The 15,882-nt window shown below is 50.7% G+C and overlaps 2 protein-coding genes across 3 annotated transcripts in view; one reads left to right on the top strand and one right to left on the bottom strand.

Annotated features, from left to right (window-relative positions):
• CLU (clusterin) overlaps positions 1-15,882 on the bottom strand; it is a 445,162-nt gene that overhangs the window by 163,664 nt on the left and 265,616 nt on the right. The gene's annotated exons all lie outside the window — the stretch shown is intronic.
• SELENOI (selenoprotein I) overlaps positions 5,009-15,882 on the top strand; it is a 61,920-nt gene continuing 51,046 nt past the window's right edge. For both annotated transcript variants that reach the window (XM_063123703.1, XM_063123704.1), the window contains exon 1: positions 5,009-5,114. In XM_063123703.1, coding sequence (XP_062979773.1) covers positions 5,058-5,114 — 57 coding nt within the window. In that variant the 5' untranslated portion in view covers positions 5,009-5,057. The remainder of the gene's footprint in view (positions 5,115-15,882) is intronic.

Here is a 15,882-nt window from a genome sequence, read left to right as displayed (position 1 = left end):
CAGGAGCTTTTCCTGATGTCCAGCTTGAATCTGGCTTCCTTTAACTTGAGCCCTTTATTCCGTGTCCTGCACTCTGGGATGATCGAGAAGAGATCCTGGCCCTCCTCTGTGTCACAACCTTTTAAGTATTTGAAGAGTGCTATCATGTCTCCCCTCAATCTTCTCTTCTCCAGGATAAACATGCCCAGTTCTTTCAGTCTCTCTTCATAGGGCTTTGTTTCCAGACCCCTGATCATCCTGGTTGCCCTCCTCTGAACACGCTCCAGCTTGTCTGCGTCCTTCTTGAATTGTGGAGCCCAGAACTGGACGCAATACTCTAGATGAGGCCAAACCAGGGCCGCCGAACAGAGAGGAACCAGTACCTCACGTGATTTGGAAGCTATACTTCTATTAATGCAGCCCAAAATAGCATTTGTCTTTCTTGCAGCCATATCGCACTGTTGGCTCATATTCAGCTTGCAATCTACAACAATTCCAAGATCCTTCTCGTTTGTAGTATTGCTCAGCCAAGTATCCCCCATCTTGTAACTGTGCCTTTGGTTTCAATTTCCTAAATGTAGAACTTGGCATTTATCCCTATTCAATTTCATCCTGTTGCTTTCAGCCCAGCACTCCAGCCTATCAAGATCACTTTGAAATTTGTTTCTGTCTTCCAGGGTATTAGCTATCCCACCCAATTTTGTGTCATCTGCAAATTGGATAAGCGTTCCCTGCACCTCTTCGTCCAAATCATTAATAAAAATGTTGAAGAGCACTGGGCCCAGGACTGAGCCCTGCGGCACCCCACTCGTTGCCTCTCTCCAGTTTGAGAAGGTTCCATTGATAAGTACGCTTTGAGTCCGATTCTATAGCCATCTGTGAATTCACATAATAGTTGTTCCATCTAGCCCACTTTTAGCTAGTTTGTTAATCAGAATGTCATGTGGTACTTTGTCAAAAGCTTTGCTGAAGTCAAGATATATGACGTCCACAGCATTCCCACAGTCCACAAGGGAAGTTACCCGATCAAAAAATTAGATAAAATTAGTCTGACAGGACTTGTTCCTGACAAATCCATGTTGGCTTCTAGTGATCACCGCATTGATTTCAAGATGTTTACAGATTGACTTCTTTATAATCTGCTCCAGAATTTTCCCAGGGATGGATGTCAGACTGACTGGCCTGTAGTTCCCAGGTTCCTCCTTTTTGCCCTTTTTGAAGATAGGGACAACGTTAGCCCTCCTCCAGTCGTCCAGCCCCTCACCCGTCCTCCATGATTTTGCAAAGATAATAGGCAAGGATTCTGAGAGTTCTTCCGCTAGCTCCTTCATTACTCTAGGATGCAGTTCATCGGGCCCTGGAGATTTGAACTCATTCAAGGAAATTAGGTGTTCTTTGATCATTTGTTTATCAATCTCAAACTGTAATCCTGCCCCCTCAACTTCTGCTTCACTTTTTCCAGGGGGGTCATAGACCCGCTTTTGGGAGAAGACTGAGGCAAAGTAGGAATTGAGCACTTCAGCCTTTTCTTTGTCATTTGTTATCAATTTGCCATCCTCATTAAGCAGTTGAACCACCATTTTTTCCTCTGTCTTTTACTACTCACGTATCTGAAGAAAGCCTTTTTATTGCTTTTAGCATCCCTCGCTAATCTCAGCTCATTCTCAGCTTTAGCCTTCCTGACGCCATTTCGGCACTTCTGTGCCACCTGTCTGTACTCTTCTTTTGTAGCCTGGCCTTCCTTCCACTTCCTATATGTATTCTTTTTTGTTTTCAGGTCATCTCTAAGCTTTTTGTGGAGCCACATTGGTTTCCTCTGTTATCTTCTATCTTTTCTCCTTGTTGGAATTGTTTGTAATTGTGCCCTTAAAATTTCCTTTTTTAAATACTCCCACCCATCCTGCACTCCTTTTCTCATTAGGCTGACTTGCCATGGGACCTTACTTATCATGGTTCTGAGTTTATTAAAATCAGCTTTCCTAAAATCCAGAGTACGTGTATGGCTACACTCCGCTTTTGTCTCCTTCATAATCAAGAATTCAAGTATGACGTGGTCACTTTCCCCCAGAGTTCCCGTAACTGCCACTTTATCCACTAAGTCATCCCTATTGGTCAATATCAAGTCAAGGATTGCCGACCCTCTAGTTCCTTCCTACCCACCTACGCTCCCCACACGGTGTGGCCAAAAATATATCTTTTTTTAGTTATGATTACACAGTATTCTAGGTGTGATTGCACCGGATCTGAGCTGGGGGTGACAGACCAAGAAAGAGATCTTGGGGTTGCTGTGGACAGCTCAATGAAAGTGTCCACCCACTGTGCGGCCACTGTATAAAAGGCAAACCCCATATTAGGCATTATAAGAAAAGGAATGGCCTTATACAAATCGATGGTGCGACCACACTTAGAATACTGCCCTTGCTTTTGTATGCTCAGCTGTGGGCATTCTGTGCAAGCACTAGTTGGACACAGAAAACGCTACCTGCGCATTGCACACATTTAATTAACATTCTTTTAAATCAAGTCTCTGCAGGCAGAAGGACTAGAACTCTTCTCCAAACATGTGAATATTGTAGAGCTGAAAAGAGGCATGAAAGGAGAGCTCAAAGGATCAGGGGGCCGGAGCATCTCCCTTACAAGGGAAGGTTACAACAGCTGGGATTGTTTAGCCTGGAAAAAAGGAGGTTCAGGGGAGACATGATAGAGGTGGACAAAATGATGCCTGGTGTGGGGAAAATTGATAGGAATACATTTTTCTCCCTCTCCCATAATACTAGAACTCAAAGGGGTCATTCTACGAAGCTGATTGATAGGAGGTACAGGACAGATAAAAGAAATAACTTCTTCTCTCAGAGCATAAACTATGGAACTCACTGCCACAAGATGTGGTGATAGCCACCAATTTGATGATTTTAAAGGGAGTTGAATAAATTCCTGGAGGAGAAGGCTATCCATGGCTGCTAGCCGTGATGGCTATGTGCTATCTCCAGAATCAGAGGCTATCTACACCAGTTTCTCCTGTCCTGCTTGTTCATCCCTGGCCAATGACTGGTTGGCCAGAGTGCTGGACTAGATGGACCCTCAGTCAGATCCAGCATCAGGGCTCTTCTGATGTTCTTAAGTCAGTTCCGACTTTTCTGGAGATTGACTACCCCTGGGCTGGGGCAGCAGGACCACCTCCTTTGAAGGGCCAGTCATAGAATCATGGAACAGCAGAGTTGGAAGGGGCCTACAAGGCCATCGAGTCCAACCTCCTGCTCAATGCAGGAATCCACCCCAAAGCATCCCTGACAGAGGGTTGTCCAGCTGCCTCTTGAAGGCCTCCAGTGTGGGAGAGCCCACCACCTCCCTAGGTAACTGATTCCACCGTCGCACTGCTCTAACAGTTAGGAAGTTTTTCCTGATGTCCAGCCGGAATCCGGCTTCCTTTATCTTGAGCCCGTTATTCCGTGTCCTGCACTCTGGGAGGATTGAGAAGAGATCCTGGCCCTCCTCTGTATGACAACCTTTCAAGTATTTGAAGAGTGCTCTCATGTCTCCCCTCCATCTTCTCTTCTCCAGGCTAAACAGGCCCAGTTCTTCCAGTCTCTCTTCATAGGGCTTTGTTTCCAGACCCCTGATCCTCCTGGTTGCCCTCCTCTGAACACGCTCCAGCTTGTCTGTGTCCTTCTTGAATTGTGGAGCCCAGAACTGGACGCAATACTCCTTGGCATCTCTCCAGTGACAGAGGGACCAGGTAGGTGATGGGACCTGCTTTAAGGTAGCCTGGTGTGAGGAGTTAGGAACATTTGGAGCTGCCTTATACTGAGTCAAACCAACCACGTGTTCAAGGATTTCAGGCAGGATCCCACCCACCCCCAGAGCACTTTCTGCAGGCAAAGCAAGGGCTCTGCTACTGAGCCATGTGGCCCTTCCCTTCTTTGTTTTACAGGCAGCTCTTGGAACTCGATCCCTGCACACGCGCACCTCTCTACTCAGAAGGAATCCCGCCTTTGTTTGAAGCAGACCTATAAGTCAAGACTGCGGCATTTCATGCACAGGAGCCTCTCCCTCCTCCTCCGACCGAGAGCATTCTGGCACAGGAGCCTCTCCCTCCTCCTCCGACCGAGAGCATTTAGGCACACAGGAGCCTCTCCCTCCTCCTCCGACCGAGAGCATTCACTTTGGTCCATAGGAAGCTGCCACCGCCTCCCTCCAGCCAATGCAGGCAGCCAGAGAAATAATGGGGGGGGGGGAGAAATTTGTAGTGGCGCTCACTGGATCTCAGGAAAAACTTCCCAATTGTTAGAGCAGTACAACAATGGAACCACTTCTCTAGAGAAGTGTGGTGGGCTCTCCCACACTAGAGGCCTTCAAGAGGCAGCTGGACAACCATTGGTCAGGGATGCTTTAGGGTGGATTCCTGCATTGAGCAGGGGGTTGGACTTGATGGCCTTATAGGCCCCTTCCAACTCTGCTATTCTATGATTCTATACCTTCCTAATTGGCTAGACCCTTGCCAATCAACACGAGGAGGGCGGGGTCAAACGCTTCTGTAGTCCAATCAGGGGCTTCTTTCTAGGCGGAGCCGTCAGTCAACCAAAGGAGAAAGGGCGGGACCGGGGAGACGTAAACGCATTTTATTGGATCCCAGTGTTTGAACGACACCCAGTGTGTGTGTGTGAGGGGAAACACCAAATGTCGAAACCCTTTAATAAGCCACAAGCCTCCCAGTAGGAATTATCATCCACTTTTGAAATCAAAAAGACTAGAATGACGTCATGGGCCAGGGGCCTCCCTGCCTCTCCCAAGATGGCGGCGCGCCGAGGGGAGGGGGGGGAGGGGAGGGGAGGGGGAGAGGCCGGGTGACGTCACGGGTGGGCTGATCTGGGGCGGCGAGGCGCGGAGGGAGGGGCCAGGGGCGGACGGAAGCCGGCGAGGGACCCGGGCAGGGCGGCGGGCTTCTCCTGCTCGCTCCTTCGCCAAGCCGGGCGCCACGGGACGTGTGCGCGCGCCGCTGCCGCCGCCGCCGCTGCTGCCTCTCGCCAGGCCCGCCAGCTGACGGAGACCCCGCGAGCCCCGCCGCCGCCGCCGCCGCCATGGCCGCCTACGAGTACGTGAGCGCCGAGCAGCTGGCCGGCTTCGACGAGTACAAGGTGGGGCTGCAGCGCGGGCGGCCGCGTGAGGGGAGACTCCGGGGGAGCGGGGGAGGGAGGCAGGCAGGCCCGCGGGGCGCTGCACGGGGCCGCCACGACGCTCAACGCAAGCCAGGCCCAGCCCGGCGCGTGTGGGGGACTACCATTCCCATCATCCCTAGCCGGCATGGCCATCACCCCCAGCATGGCATCCTCCAGGTGTGTGTGTGGGACTACCACTCTCATCATCCCCAGCCAACACGGCCGTCACCCCCAGCATGGCGCCCTCCAGGTGTGTGTGTGTGGGACTACCACTCCCATCATCCCCAGCCAACACGGCCGTCACCCCCAGCATGGCGCCCTCCAGGTAGGGGTGTGTGTGTGTGTGTGTGTGTAAGATCACTCCCATCATCCCCAGCTGGCACAGCCATCACCTCCCGTATGGTGCCCTCCAGGTGTGTGGGTGTGTGACGGACTACCACTCCCATCTCCAGCCAACATGACCATCATCCCCAGTATGGCACCCTCCAGGGGTGTGTGTGTATGTGAGATCACTCCCATCATCCCCAGCTGGCACAGCCATCACCTCCGTATGGCGCCCTCCAGGTGTGTGGGTGTGACGTACTACCACTCCCATCATCTCCAGCCAACACAACCATCATCCCCAGCATGCCGCCCTCCAAGTGTGTGTGTGATCACTCTCATCATCTCCAGCTGGCACGGCCATCACCCCCAGCATGGCGCCCTCAAGGTGTGTGTGTTGTGTGTGTGTCAGACTACCACTCCCATCGGCCAAGCTGGTTGGAGATGATAAGCGTGGTAGACTGACTGCCTGGAGGGTGCCGTGCTGTGAGAGGTGGTGCTGCGGCTGACGAAGGGCTGGCGGCAGCGGCGGCTCCTCCTCTGCCTGCCAAGCTGGGCTCAATCCCGTGGGGATGGGGGCGAGGAGGAGGAAGGCAGGAGCATGGGGGGCCGCCTCGCTCACGACACACAGCATCCCAGGAGGGAGGGCGCACGTGCCTTGGGAGGGAGCCGCCTGTGGATTCCTCGCAGGATATCGGAGTGGGCTCGTCCCGCCCGCTGCCTCCAGCAGGTCCTCAGCTGGGGTCTTTTCCGGCCCCCCCTGGCGCCGCCAAGGGTGCAACCTGGATCCTCCCTTCTACACCGCTGAGCCCCGTCCCAGGCAGGTGGAGTTGGGCTGGATGGATCAGGGCTCTCGCCCCGTGCAAGGCAGCTTCAGGGTGCTCCTGCACAGCTGGTGCCGTCGCTCCCAGGGTGCAAATCCCTTCTGGACCTTCCAGGAAGGGGAAGGGGTCACACAGCCCCTTCCCAGGATCTTCTGCCTGCTGCTGCTACTCCAGGCTGCAGGATGTTGGTCTCCCTGTTCTCCCTCCACCACCAACCACTTTCTCCTTCGCTATGTTAAAATAGCATTGCTGCCTCCCCCGCACCCCCATTTTGGGTGGTATCAGGGTAAATGGCAGAACTGGCGTTGCGAATTTAATATAATACAAACCTGCACCTCCGCATTGGAGTAGGGATTTGGAGTTCAGCCTTTTCTCTAGGCCCCTGTTAACGCATTAAAACATTCTGTAGCATCTTTAATAACAGATTTGTTACGGCATAAGCTTTGGTGAGCTAGAATCCTCTTAATCAGATGCATGAAATATTTTCCTCAGCTGGCAGGTATAACCACACGTGCTCGGGGGCCAGAGGGAGTGGGGGAATGGGTCGGAATGCTGAAATGGAAACAGCGGAGCCTGACATTTCAGGCGAATTGCAAAATGAGTGAACGTTCACGAAAGACATATTTAGCCGTAACTGTTATCTTCGGCTGGGCAAGCTCATAAACACCTGTAGAGGGACAGGCGGGCCACCCCAGTAGCCACAGCAGGGAGGCACCCTTGGGGAGCAGTGGGGCGGGGGAGTCCTCTTTCCTTGGGTCTGCATGTAACCCTCCTCCTCTCTGTTCCATGGGGCGTCTTCTTCTCCGCCGTCCTTGTCCTGGCCCCGCATGCATCTGACTGGAAGCAGCAGCATTGGCAGAAAGGAGAGCAGCAGGAAGGGAGGAGGAGGAGGAGGAGGAGGACAGAGCAGGCACGCGCTGCACAGGCAGAAAGGTATCTTCCACCATGTGTCGGCGTCTCTTTGCACCCCTCTGCTGCTTCCCAGCATGTAGCAAAGGTAGACGGGGAGGTGCTTGCAGCAAGTGGCGTGTCGGGTCCCCCCCAGCCTCCTTTCCCCAGTGTGCTGCGCACTGCTGACAGTAGATGGATGGAGGTAGAGATGCATGCTCCCTCTGCAAACGGGGCGAGTCCAGTTGGATTCCCTGACGAACCCATGCCCTCCCTTATCCCCGTCTTTGCTCCTTCTAAGCATGGGGCCAAGTTTTATCCGGGCCCTGGCGTCTATCCCTTGGTTTTGGTTCCCATGTAGGAAGAACACAGAGGCATAGTTCTGCCGGCACAGGCGCTTCCTCTTGCTCACGCACACAGCCAGGGATGTAGATGCTGTATAGAACATGTGAGTGGTGCTTGGAACAGCTGCTTGGATTCCCCTCTCTCCTCCTCAGCCCTGTTGCGGAGGTGAGAGCCCTGACATTGTTACCGGGCTGGGGCATACGTTCTGCTGCTCCTCCGGTGTGCCTTCAGTTTAAGCTTTGCCTGCCGTGATGAGTCACATGAAAGTCCTGTAGAACGCAAGGCGGAGGAAGGGTGTGAACAGATGCCGGATGTCGTTACGCTTGCCGAGGAGGAGCAGGCTTCAGGGTTGCGGGTCGTCGTTCGCGGCGTTTAGACACAGATGTGGCCTCACTGTTTGCTGATGTGCTGCTTCCCGTGGTGGGAGGGTGGGCTTCCACGTTTTGGCTCACCTTCATGAGTGAGCTGCTGTCACCCAGCGAGCGTGATGGGTTGAGCCTTCTTCCCAGCCTTGGAGCCGCAAAGGTGGGAGGGGATTGCAAGGCAGTTGCATAGCGATCCGTGCCCCTTCCTCGATTCCGGGATCCCAAGGAGGGCTGGGAGTGGCCCAGTTTCTGAGGCGATGAGACTGCGTAAGCTGTGTGGCCAAATGGGCAAGCCCTGGCTCCCTTTCCCATGGGGAGGATAGATGCAGGCTTCATTGCTGTGGCACGTGGCACCTTGCCCAGTGGGAGTCCAGTGTGCCTATCTCCACACCTTCCTTTCCTGCAACAAGTTGTTGTGCTGCGTCCTGGTGTGCCCCTCTTTTCCTCACTGCCCACTTGCCTGCCACCCATCCTGATTCCACCTGCCCTCTTCCTTACTCGTGCTTCCTCTTCCTCCCTGCGTGCATAGGTAAGAGCTGGCAGAATTGTTTGCCATCAGCGGTTAAAATATATGTGAGGAACTTGGCAAACTACTATCCCCTCTGTTCTCCCCCTTGCATAGGCACAGTTCTGGGGGTGGGGGGGCTCCCTTTTTTTAAACTTGTGCAAACCATGCACAAGTGGTTGACCTCAGCTTATAGGTGCCACCTTCCTGTTCTTGGTGGGGCTCTTTTGCCTAGAAAGCTGATGGCCCACCCTGACCAAGTTCAGTATTGACAGCAGTGACTTGAGGCTGTCTCTGTTGCTGGTGTTGATCAAAGCCCTGTCACTAGGCTCGGCTTTCCTTTGGGACTCTGGTTGCCTGCACAGTGTTTTCCTCTGACAATCCCAAGTCAGAGTGGGCCCCTTTCACCGGCAGAGTTGCTGTAAGCTGAATGTTGGGCATATTTAGTAAGAAGTATGCATGAGAGCTCCTTTGTTGAGGTACCAAATGCTCTCTTGGGAATAGCCTCTTCTTTGCCTTCTTGCTTTATTTCGGAAAGTCTGCATTGCTGCTGTGTGATGCTCAAAAGCCTTACAATTCCTCTTTCTGATGGAGGCTGGTGCAGTTAAGAGATGGGGCTTTCTCTCCTTTGAGCCTCACTCTCTGGAACTACCAAGGCAGTATTGCTGTTCCAAGCATGTGCTTCCCCCCCCCCCCCCGGGTGCTGCAATTTTTGCTGATAGCTCTGGTTTTGCACCATTGGCTTAACCTGAGGGTTCTGAGTCACCCGGGAATCTTTGTGGGAATGACGCTCAAGTGATCACCTGAGAAAACCCTTATTGGGAGACCGTGTAGAGGTGGAGCTGTGCTTGCGAAAGTGGTGAAGGCGGCTTGTTCAGAAGAGATTCAAAGCTGCCTCATGGCTATGGTGAATCCTAGCACCACAAAACAGATAAAACCATTGTCTTCATGAGAAAGACGTGACAGGCTTACTACCTAAGTGTGGTTTCTGTGGGCTTTCAGTTTCGATTTCCAGGAAGCAAGGCTGGACAGGTTCAAGCTCATAATGCACCAAGAAAAGGCTGATCATGGAAAGGCAAATTTGGTTAACTTGGATGAACGGGGATGGATTTGGACCCATTGTGTTGCCCAAAACGGGTTTATCCCCTAGGACAGCCTTCCCCAACCTGGGGCGCGCCAGATGTGTTGGACTACAACTCCCAGAATGCCCCAGGCTGGGGCATTCTGGGAGATGCAGTCCAACACATCTGGAGCGCCCCAGGTTGGGGAAGGCTGCCCTAGGAGAAATCCAATATCCCACTAGGAAAGCACAGAACATCTAAGAATCAGGCCAACACAATTTTATTCAGTCAGCTGACAGGGTAGCTCCAAGCGGCTAGTACCTCTCCTGGAGTCATACTGAGGAGTCTCCAGGCTTCTCTTTTTATAGGGATACAGACAAAGACATTCCAAAGAGACGCTTTGATCTCACCCAGCTGCTTTTAGGTAAAAGATGGGGTACAGGAAAGGTAATTTCAAGATGACTAGGCTAACATTCCAAGGAAGCTATATATCAGATAATTGTAACACGCATATACATCAAGGTGAGTGCTGATAACAGAAGGGACAATTAAAACATTCCAACGTAGTTACATCCTTGAGATAAGGTACTCATGGATCCTAAAGCATCTCTAACTGTAGCAGGCGGGGACTACAGGCCCCTGGTATCTCTTGAGGAAGTGGCAGCCCCATCTCAAATAGCTTCTCACAGAATTCACACCTGCACAGTTGGAGCTTACCCAGCTGGCCTTATCTTGCGGAAATTTAACTTCAAAGGCTTCAAATGAGGCATCACCGTTATTACAAGGTTAACCCCCTGTCGAACCTTAGTTATTAGAATGCTGACTAGTTCAGCATCCCTTAGAGCAGGCAGTCACACAACGTTTAAAGGCATATACTACATATTTATGTACTTCAGTTAAGAGTGGCTACATATTGGCTTTCAATTGCAATAGTTGCCTATCCCTCTCATCCAACCCTGTCTTTCACAGGGTTTCTTGTATATTCCCTAACGAACATCTTTCTTAGGAAATGCATCTCAGCCTTCTGAAATCAGACAGAGTTTGCATCTTGCAAATTTGGCACAGGATGGCACTTGTCCCCGTCCCCCCGTTGCTGCCTTGCTCTCCCCCCCCGCCCCCATCTCTGCAGAGAGTTTTGAGGCCTTGGATTCCCTTGACAGTTGCAGGTACCTGGCTGTACACTTAACGCCCTTTCTCCACCATCGTTTGGGGAGGGATCATCGCTGTGTGTCCAAATGACGTACAAGGGATCCCACGATCTGGGAGGGTTGATAATAATAATAAATTTATTTCTTACCCGCTTCTCCATTCTGATCGAGGCGGGGAACAACAGTAAACGATAAAATACATAAAACTGAATTAAGACATGATATACATTGTTAAAAACTTTCTAAAAGCATAATAACTGAGACCTCAGTTATCCCAGTTTACATGCGGTCTTGGGATGATGCTGAGGACCGTGGGGGGTGTGGGCACCTGTCCCGGCTTCTTCCCTCTTCCCCACGAATCACAGAACAGCAGAGTTGGAAGGGGCCTACAAGGCCATCGACTCCAACCCCCGCTCAATGCAGGAACCCACCCTAAAGCATCAGAGGGAAGGAGCCGGGTGGGGAGGTGGGGAGCAGGGTTGGGTTTGTTTGTTTGTTTTTCTTACCTTTTAATTTTTGCTGGAGCACCGTAGGTGTAGAAAGGGCCTTAGGAACATCGGAAGCTGCCTGATACTGAGCCTGTGGTCCATCTAACCTGGTATTGACAGGGGACCTTCTGCGTGCAGCACAGGGGCTCTCACGCTGGGCTCTGCCACACTACAGGAGAACACTGCCAGCAGAAAACATGATATCACTGCAAGGGCAAGCTAGTTTCTAAAAAGAATACTGTCATGGGAACACTCTCCCCCAGCTGGAATGCAGGCCACCGGTCTCCCAAAGAGGCAGATTTGGCAAATTCCAAAGGGTTGTATTCTTATCAAGAAGTTTTGTTCATGGGGATGTTGGAGACAGAACTTGCAAACCCTTGGCGGAATCTGACAAGTCTGTCCCTGAGTTCTTTTCTCCTGTACTTCTGAACAAAGAAATCATGTGCTTGCTTGCTCCCTGCAGTAGCGATTTATCCCAGGAAGGGCCACAAAGCCTTGCTCCAATAGTGTTCACATGAACAAACTGCTCCGGAGCAGAGGTATGTTTAAGGCTGGGTCAAATGTTTGCTTGCAAATTTAGTGATTTCAGCAAGGGGTGCAAAATGTCCCCTAATCATAGAATCACAGAATAGCAGAGTTGGAAGGGGCCTACAAGGCCATCGAGTCCAACCCCCTGCTCAGTGCAGGAATCCACCCTAAAGCATCCCTGACAGAGGGTTGTCCAGCTGCCTCTTGAAGGCCTCTAGTGTGGGAGAGCCCACAACCTCCCTAGGTAACTGGTTCCATTGTCGTACTGCTCTAACAGTCAGGAAGTTTTTCCTGATGTCCAGCTGGAATCTGGCTTCCTTTAACTTGAGCCCGTTAATCCGTGTCCAACAGCAATCCCTGTTGCTTGCCCGTCTCACCGCTTTTTACTGCCTGATTGGGCATGAGGCTGGTTTAGATGTTCCAGTGTTGACCTTCCCTGCCCTCCATTAAGACTAGCTGCAAGCAAAAACCAGAAGTGACAGGTGGGGGGCTTGGGGTCTAGAGCTCAGTTGTCTGCTTTGCTTTAGGCGTTCTGAGGAGTAAGGAGTTTCTCCTGCCCTGTTGTGTGTAGCAGGGAGCGCAACAAAGAGGCTTTGTGTAGCCATGAGGTTTGTTGAAGTTCAGAGTCCAGCTCTGTGCAGCTCTTGGTGCCGTCCTGTGCTCACCACCCCCGGCTGTCTGGATCCAGAAAGTCCTCTGTGGTTTCACTTGTCACTGCATCTGAGTAAAGAGCTTCAGGAGTGATGTGCGGTCCCTACTCACCCAGGCACTAGAACAATCCCTTGTCTGAATGAGTGGGAGGTTCTGGGGGAGCAGATGCCACAGATGGATCTGAGTGCTCTATGAGATGCTGGCAGGCTTCTGAGGTTTTCTTATTTGCTGAAGATTTGGGTTTGTCCTTGCGTGGGGCAACACCTGCCTCATATAATCAGAAGATTATATTGTGAACCGCCCAGAGAGCTCCGGCTATTGGGCGGTATAGAAATGTAATAAATAAATAAATAAATAAAAATAAAGATGAAGGGGGATGAGGCCATGACAAGCATGCAGCAAAAATATCTAAGCCTGGTATTTCCTGATGCCCGTGTGCCACACTTGATCTGCATTCAAAAATCCACCCAGAATTGACATGGTTTTATTCGGTCTGAGAGCTTAAGTCAGCCTTCCCCATCCCAGTCCCCTCCTGATGTGTGGAACTACAACTCCTAGCATCCCCCAGATAGCATGGCAGACAGATGTGGAGGACACAAGGTTGGGTGCAGCTGAGTTAAGACATTGGGAAGCTGAGATCCGTCTTGCATTTCTTCTCTTGCAAGTTCTTCTCTTTGTTGTGCCCTGGGAACAAAGCCAAGTAGGCTATAAACTCTGACAATTTTGCCATTTCAGGGAAAGCGGGAAAGTTGCTAAGGTTCCTTCTAACCCTGGGATTGTAGGAATTAGAGACTTTTTATTCCTTGCTTTTGCTGAATTCTATAGACAAGGCTTTGGCTTTTGAAGAACTTGGAGCCCTCTTTAGCAAGGGGAGGGGCAAGGTCTGAATGGAAAGAGGACAGGTCTCTTTCGGTGGGATGAGATAGGCTGGAGCCATGATGAACAGGCTCTAATGGTCAAGTCTTGATGTTGCTTGAACCAGGGGCCAGGTTCCAGGGGCCCTCCAAATGGATTCCAATTGCCATCCGCCCCAGCCAGTATGGTCAATGGTCAGGAATGATAGGTCCAACCACATCTGGAGGGCACCAGGTTCTTCATCGTGGTCTCTATGCATCACACATATGGGCTCTGCGCCTGCGCGGAGACCAAATCGGAACCTCTAATAGCTGAATATAACATTTTTGGCGGGAACCATCCTATACCTCAGTTCTTCGTCATCCGCCATTGTGGCAAGACCGTTGATCAAACCTCTCTAGTGTTTTCTCTTAAATTTACCTCTTACTCCTTCTTCTACTCACCTGTTTCTCCATATCTTTTCTGTTACTCCTTCTTTCCTCTTAGTTACTAATTTTTTTAAAAAAAAAATATTATAATCTTCTGCGCGATTGGTTGGTCGCCGACGTCTTGACGCATTTCCCTTAGGAAATGCGTCAGCTGCAGGAGCAAGCTCCCACCATTTGATGGACATTCGCTTTGTGTGCTGTGTCTTGGAGAGGGGCACAAGGTAGAAAAGTGCCATCATTGCATGTTGTTTACGAAGCAAACTCGTAAAAACAGGGCTGATCGCTTAAGGGCCATCTTATGCCTACACCAGTGCCTACACTTCAGGCGAATCAGGGTTTTTATTCCCGGTACTTTACAGTACCAAAGAAGGATGGAGGCCTTTGACCAATATTAGATCTGAGGCAGGTCAACAACTTCATCACTCCCAGAAAGTTCCGTATGACCACTGTTGCGTTTGTTCTTCAGTTGCTCCGCAAAAATGTTTGGTTTGCAGTTATAGATTTAAAGGATGCCTACTTCTACATTTCGATCAGGCCATCATGCCAACGCTTCCTTCGTTTTTCCCTTGGAGACCAACAATTTCAGTTCACGGTTCTCCCTTTCGGTCTAGCAACTGCACCTCGAGTCTTCACAAAGTGCATGTCGGTAGTATGCGCAAACCTTCGACAGCATGCCATCACGGTGTATCCGTACATCGACAATTGGCTCCTGGTGGCAGATGACAGGCTGACATTGGAAAGGAACATACAGTTCACGTTGCAGCTCCTCGACAGTCTAGGCTTGTGGGTCCATCTCGAAAAGATGTTGGGGCATTCTGGGAGTTGTAGTCCAACACATCTGGAGCGCCCCAGGTTGAGGAAGGCTGCTTTAGCTGATCTTCGCCTATCCGAATCAGTGACTGCTCTGAGAGCAATGGCTACATCAGTAGCATTTCGTAGAGGAGTTTCTCTACAAGATGTGTGCAAAGCGGCGACGTGGTCTACCCCGTCCACGTTTATAAGAAACTGTAACATGGATGTTCGCGCCAGACAAGACTGTTCCTTCGGAAGAGCAGTTCTGTCGGAAGTGTTAACATAGGACACTAACCCACCTCCAAGGTATGTCAGCTGGTTACTCGCCCATATGTGTGATGCATAGAGACCACAATGAAGAAATGCAGGTTGCTTACCTGTAACTGTAGTTCTTCGAGTGGTCATCTATGCATTCACACAACCCACCCACCATCCCCTCTTGGTGGGGTTTTGTTTTTACTATATATATTCTTATGTGTATGTTTATGGGGCCACAATGACGGATTCCTGTAAACTGGAGTATAGGCGGGAACCGCATGCGCAGTAGTGTGGGAGATGGTTCCCGCCAAAAACGTTATATTCAGCTATTAGAGGTTCCGATTTGGTCTCCGCGCGGGCGCAGAGCCCATATGTATGAATGCATAGATGACCACTCGAAGAACTACAGTTACAGGTAAGCAACCTGCATTTGTCTCCTCCTGATCTCTCTAAGGGATCAGTAAGAAACACACCTGCACTCACTTAAAGAGGTGGGATGATGGAGAAGCAAAGGAGGGCAACCAGGGTGATCAGGGGTCTGGAAACAAAGCCCTATGAGGAGAGACTGAAATAAGTGGGCATGTTTAGCCTGGAGAAGAGAAGATTGAGGGGAGACATGAGAGCACTCTTCAAATACTTGAAAGGTTGTCACACAGAGGAGGGCCAAGATCTCTTCTCGATCCTCCCAGAGTGCAGGACACGGAATAACAGGCTCAAGTTAAAGGAAGCCAGATTCCAGCTGGACATCAGGAAAAACTTCCTGACTGTTAGAGCAGTACGACAATGGAATCAGTTGCCTGGTGAGGTTGTGGGCTCTCCCACCCTAGAGGCCTTCAAGAGGCAGCTGGACAACCCTCTGTCAGGGATGCTTTAGGGCGGATTCCTGCATTGAGCAGGGGGTTGGACTCGATGGCCTTGTAGGCCCCTTCTAACTCTGCTATTCTATGATTCTATGATTCTAGTGATGTCCTGCTTGATTTCCTTCCACTGTTTACAACGGCCAGTGACGAAGGGAGCAGGTTTATTGTACTTTCCTCCCGTATCCCTTTAGAACAGATGGATGGGTGCTTTCTGTCTATTAAAATGGGAGCTTTGGCTATTGGGCAGTATAAAAATGCAATAAATAAAATAATAAAAGTAAAATAAAAACATGAATTTATACATTCAGTTAGATGCCTATCTCAAAACATCTGGCCTAAGGCTGCTCCATGCCTAATCTACTAGTGCTGTTAAAAATTCCCTTCGGATTTGCATTAAAATAACTTGCTCTTCTTACTGTACAACCCTGAC

The sequence above is a fragment of the Elgaria multicarinata genome, chromosome 4, assembly GCF_023053635.1.
Source record: "Elgaria multicarinata webbii isolate HBS135686 ecotype San Diego chromosome 4, rElgMul1.1.pri, whole genome shotgun sequence".
Lineage (NCBI taxonomy): Eukaryota > Metazoa > Chordata > Lepidosauria > Squamata > Anguidae > Elgaria > Elgaria multicarinata.
Note: the sequence above shows the minus strand (reverse complement) of the source record. Positions and strands in the feature narration are given on the sequence as shown.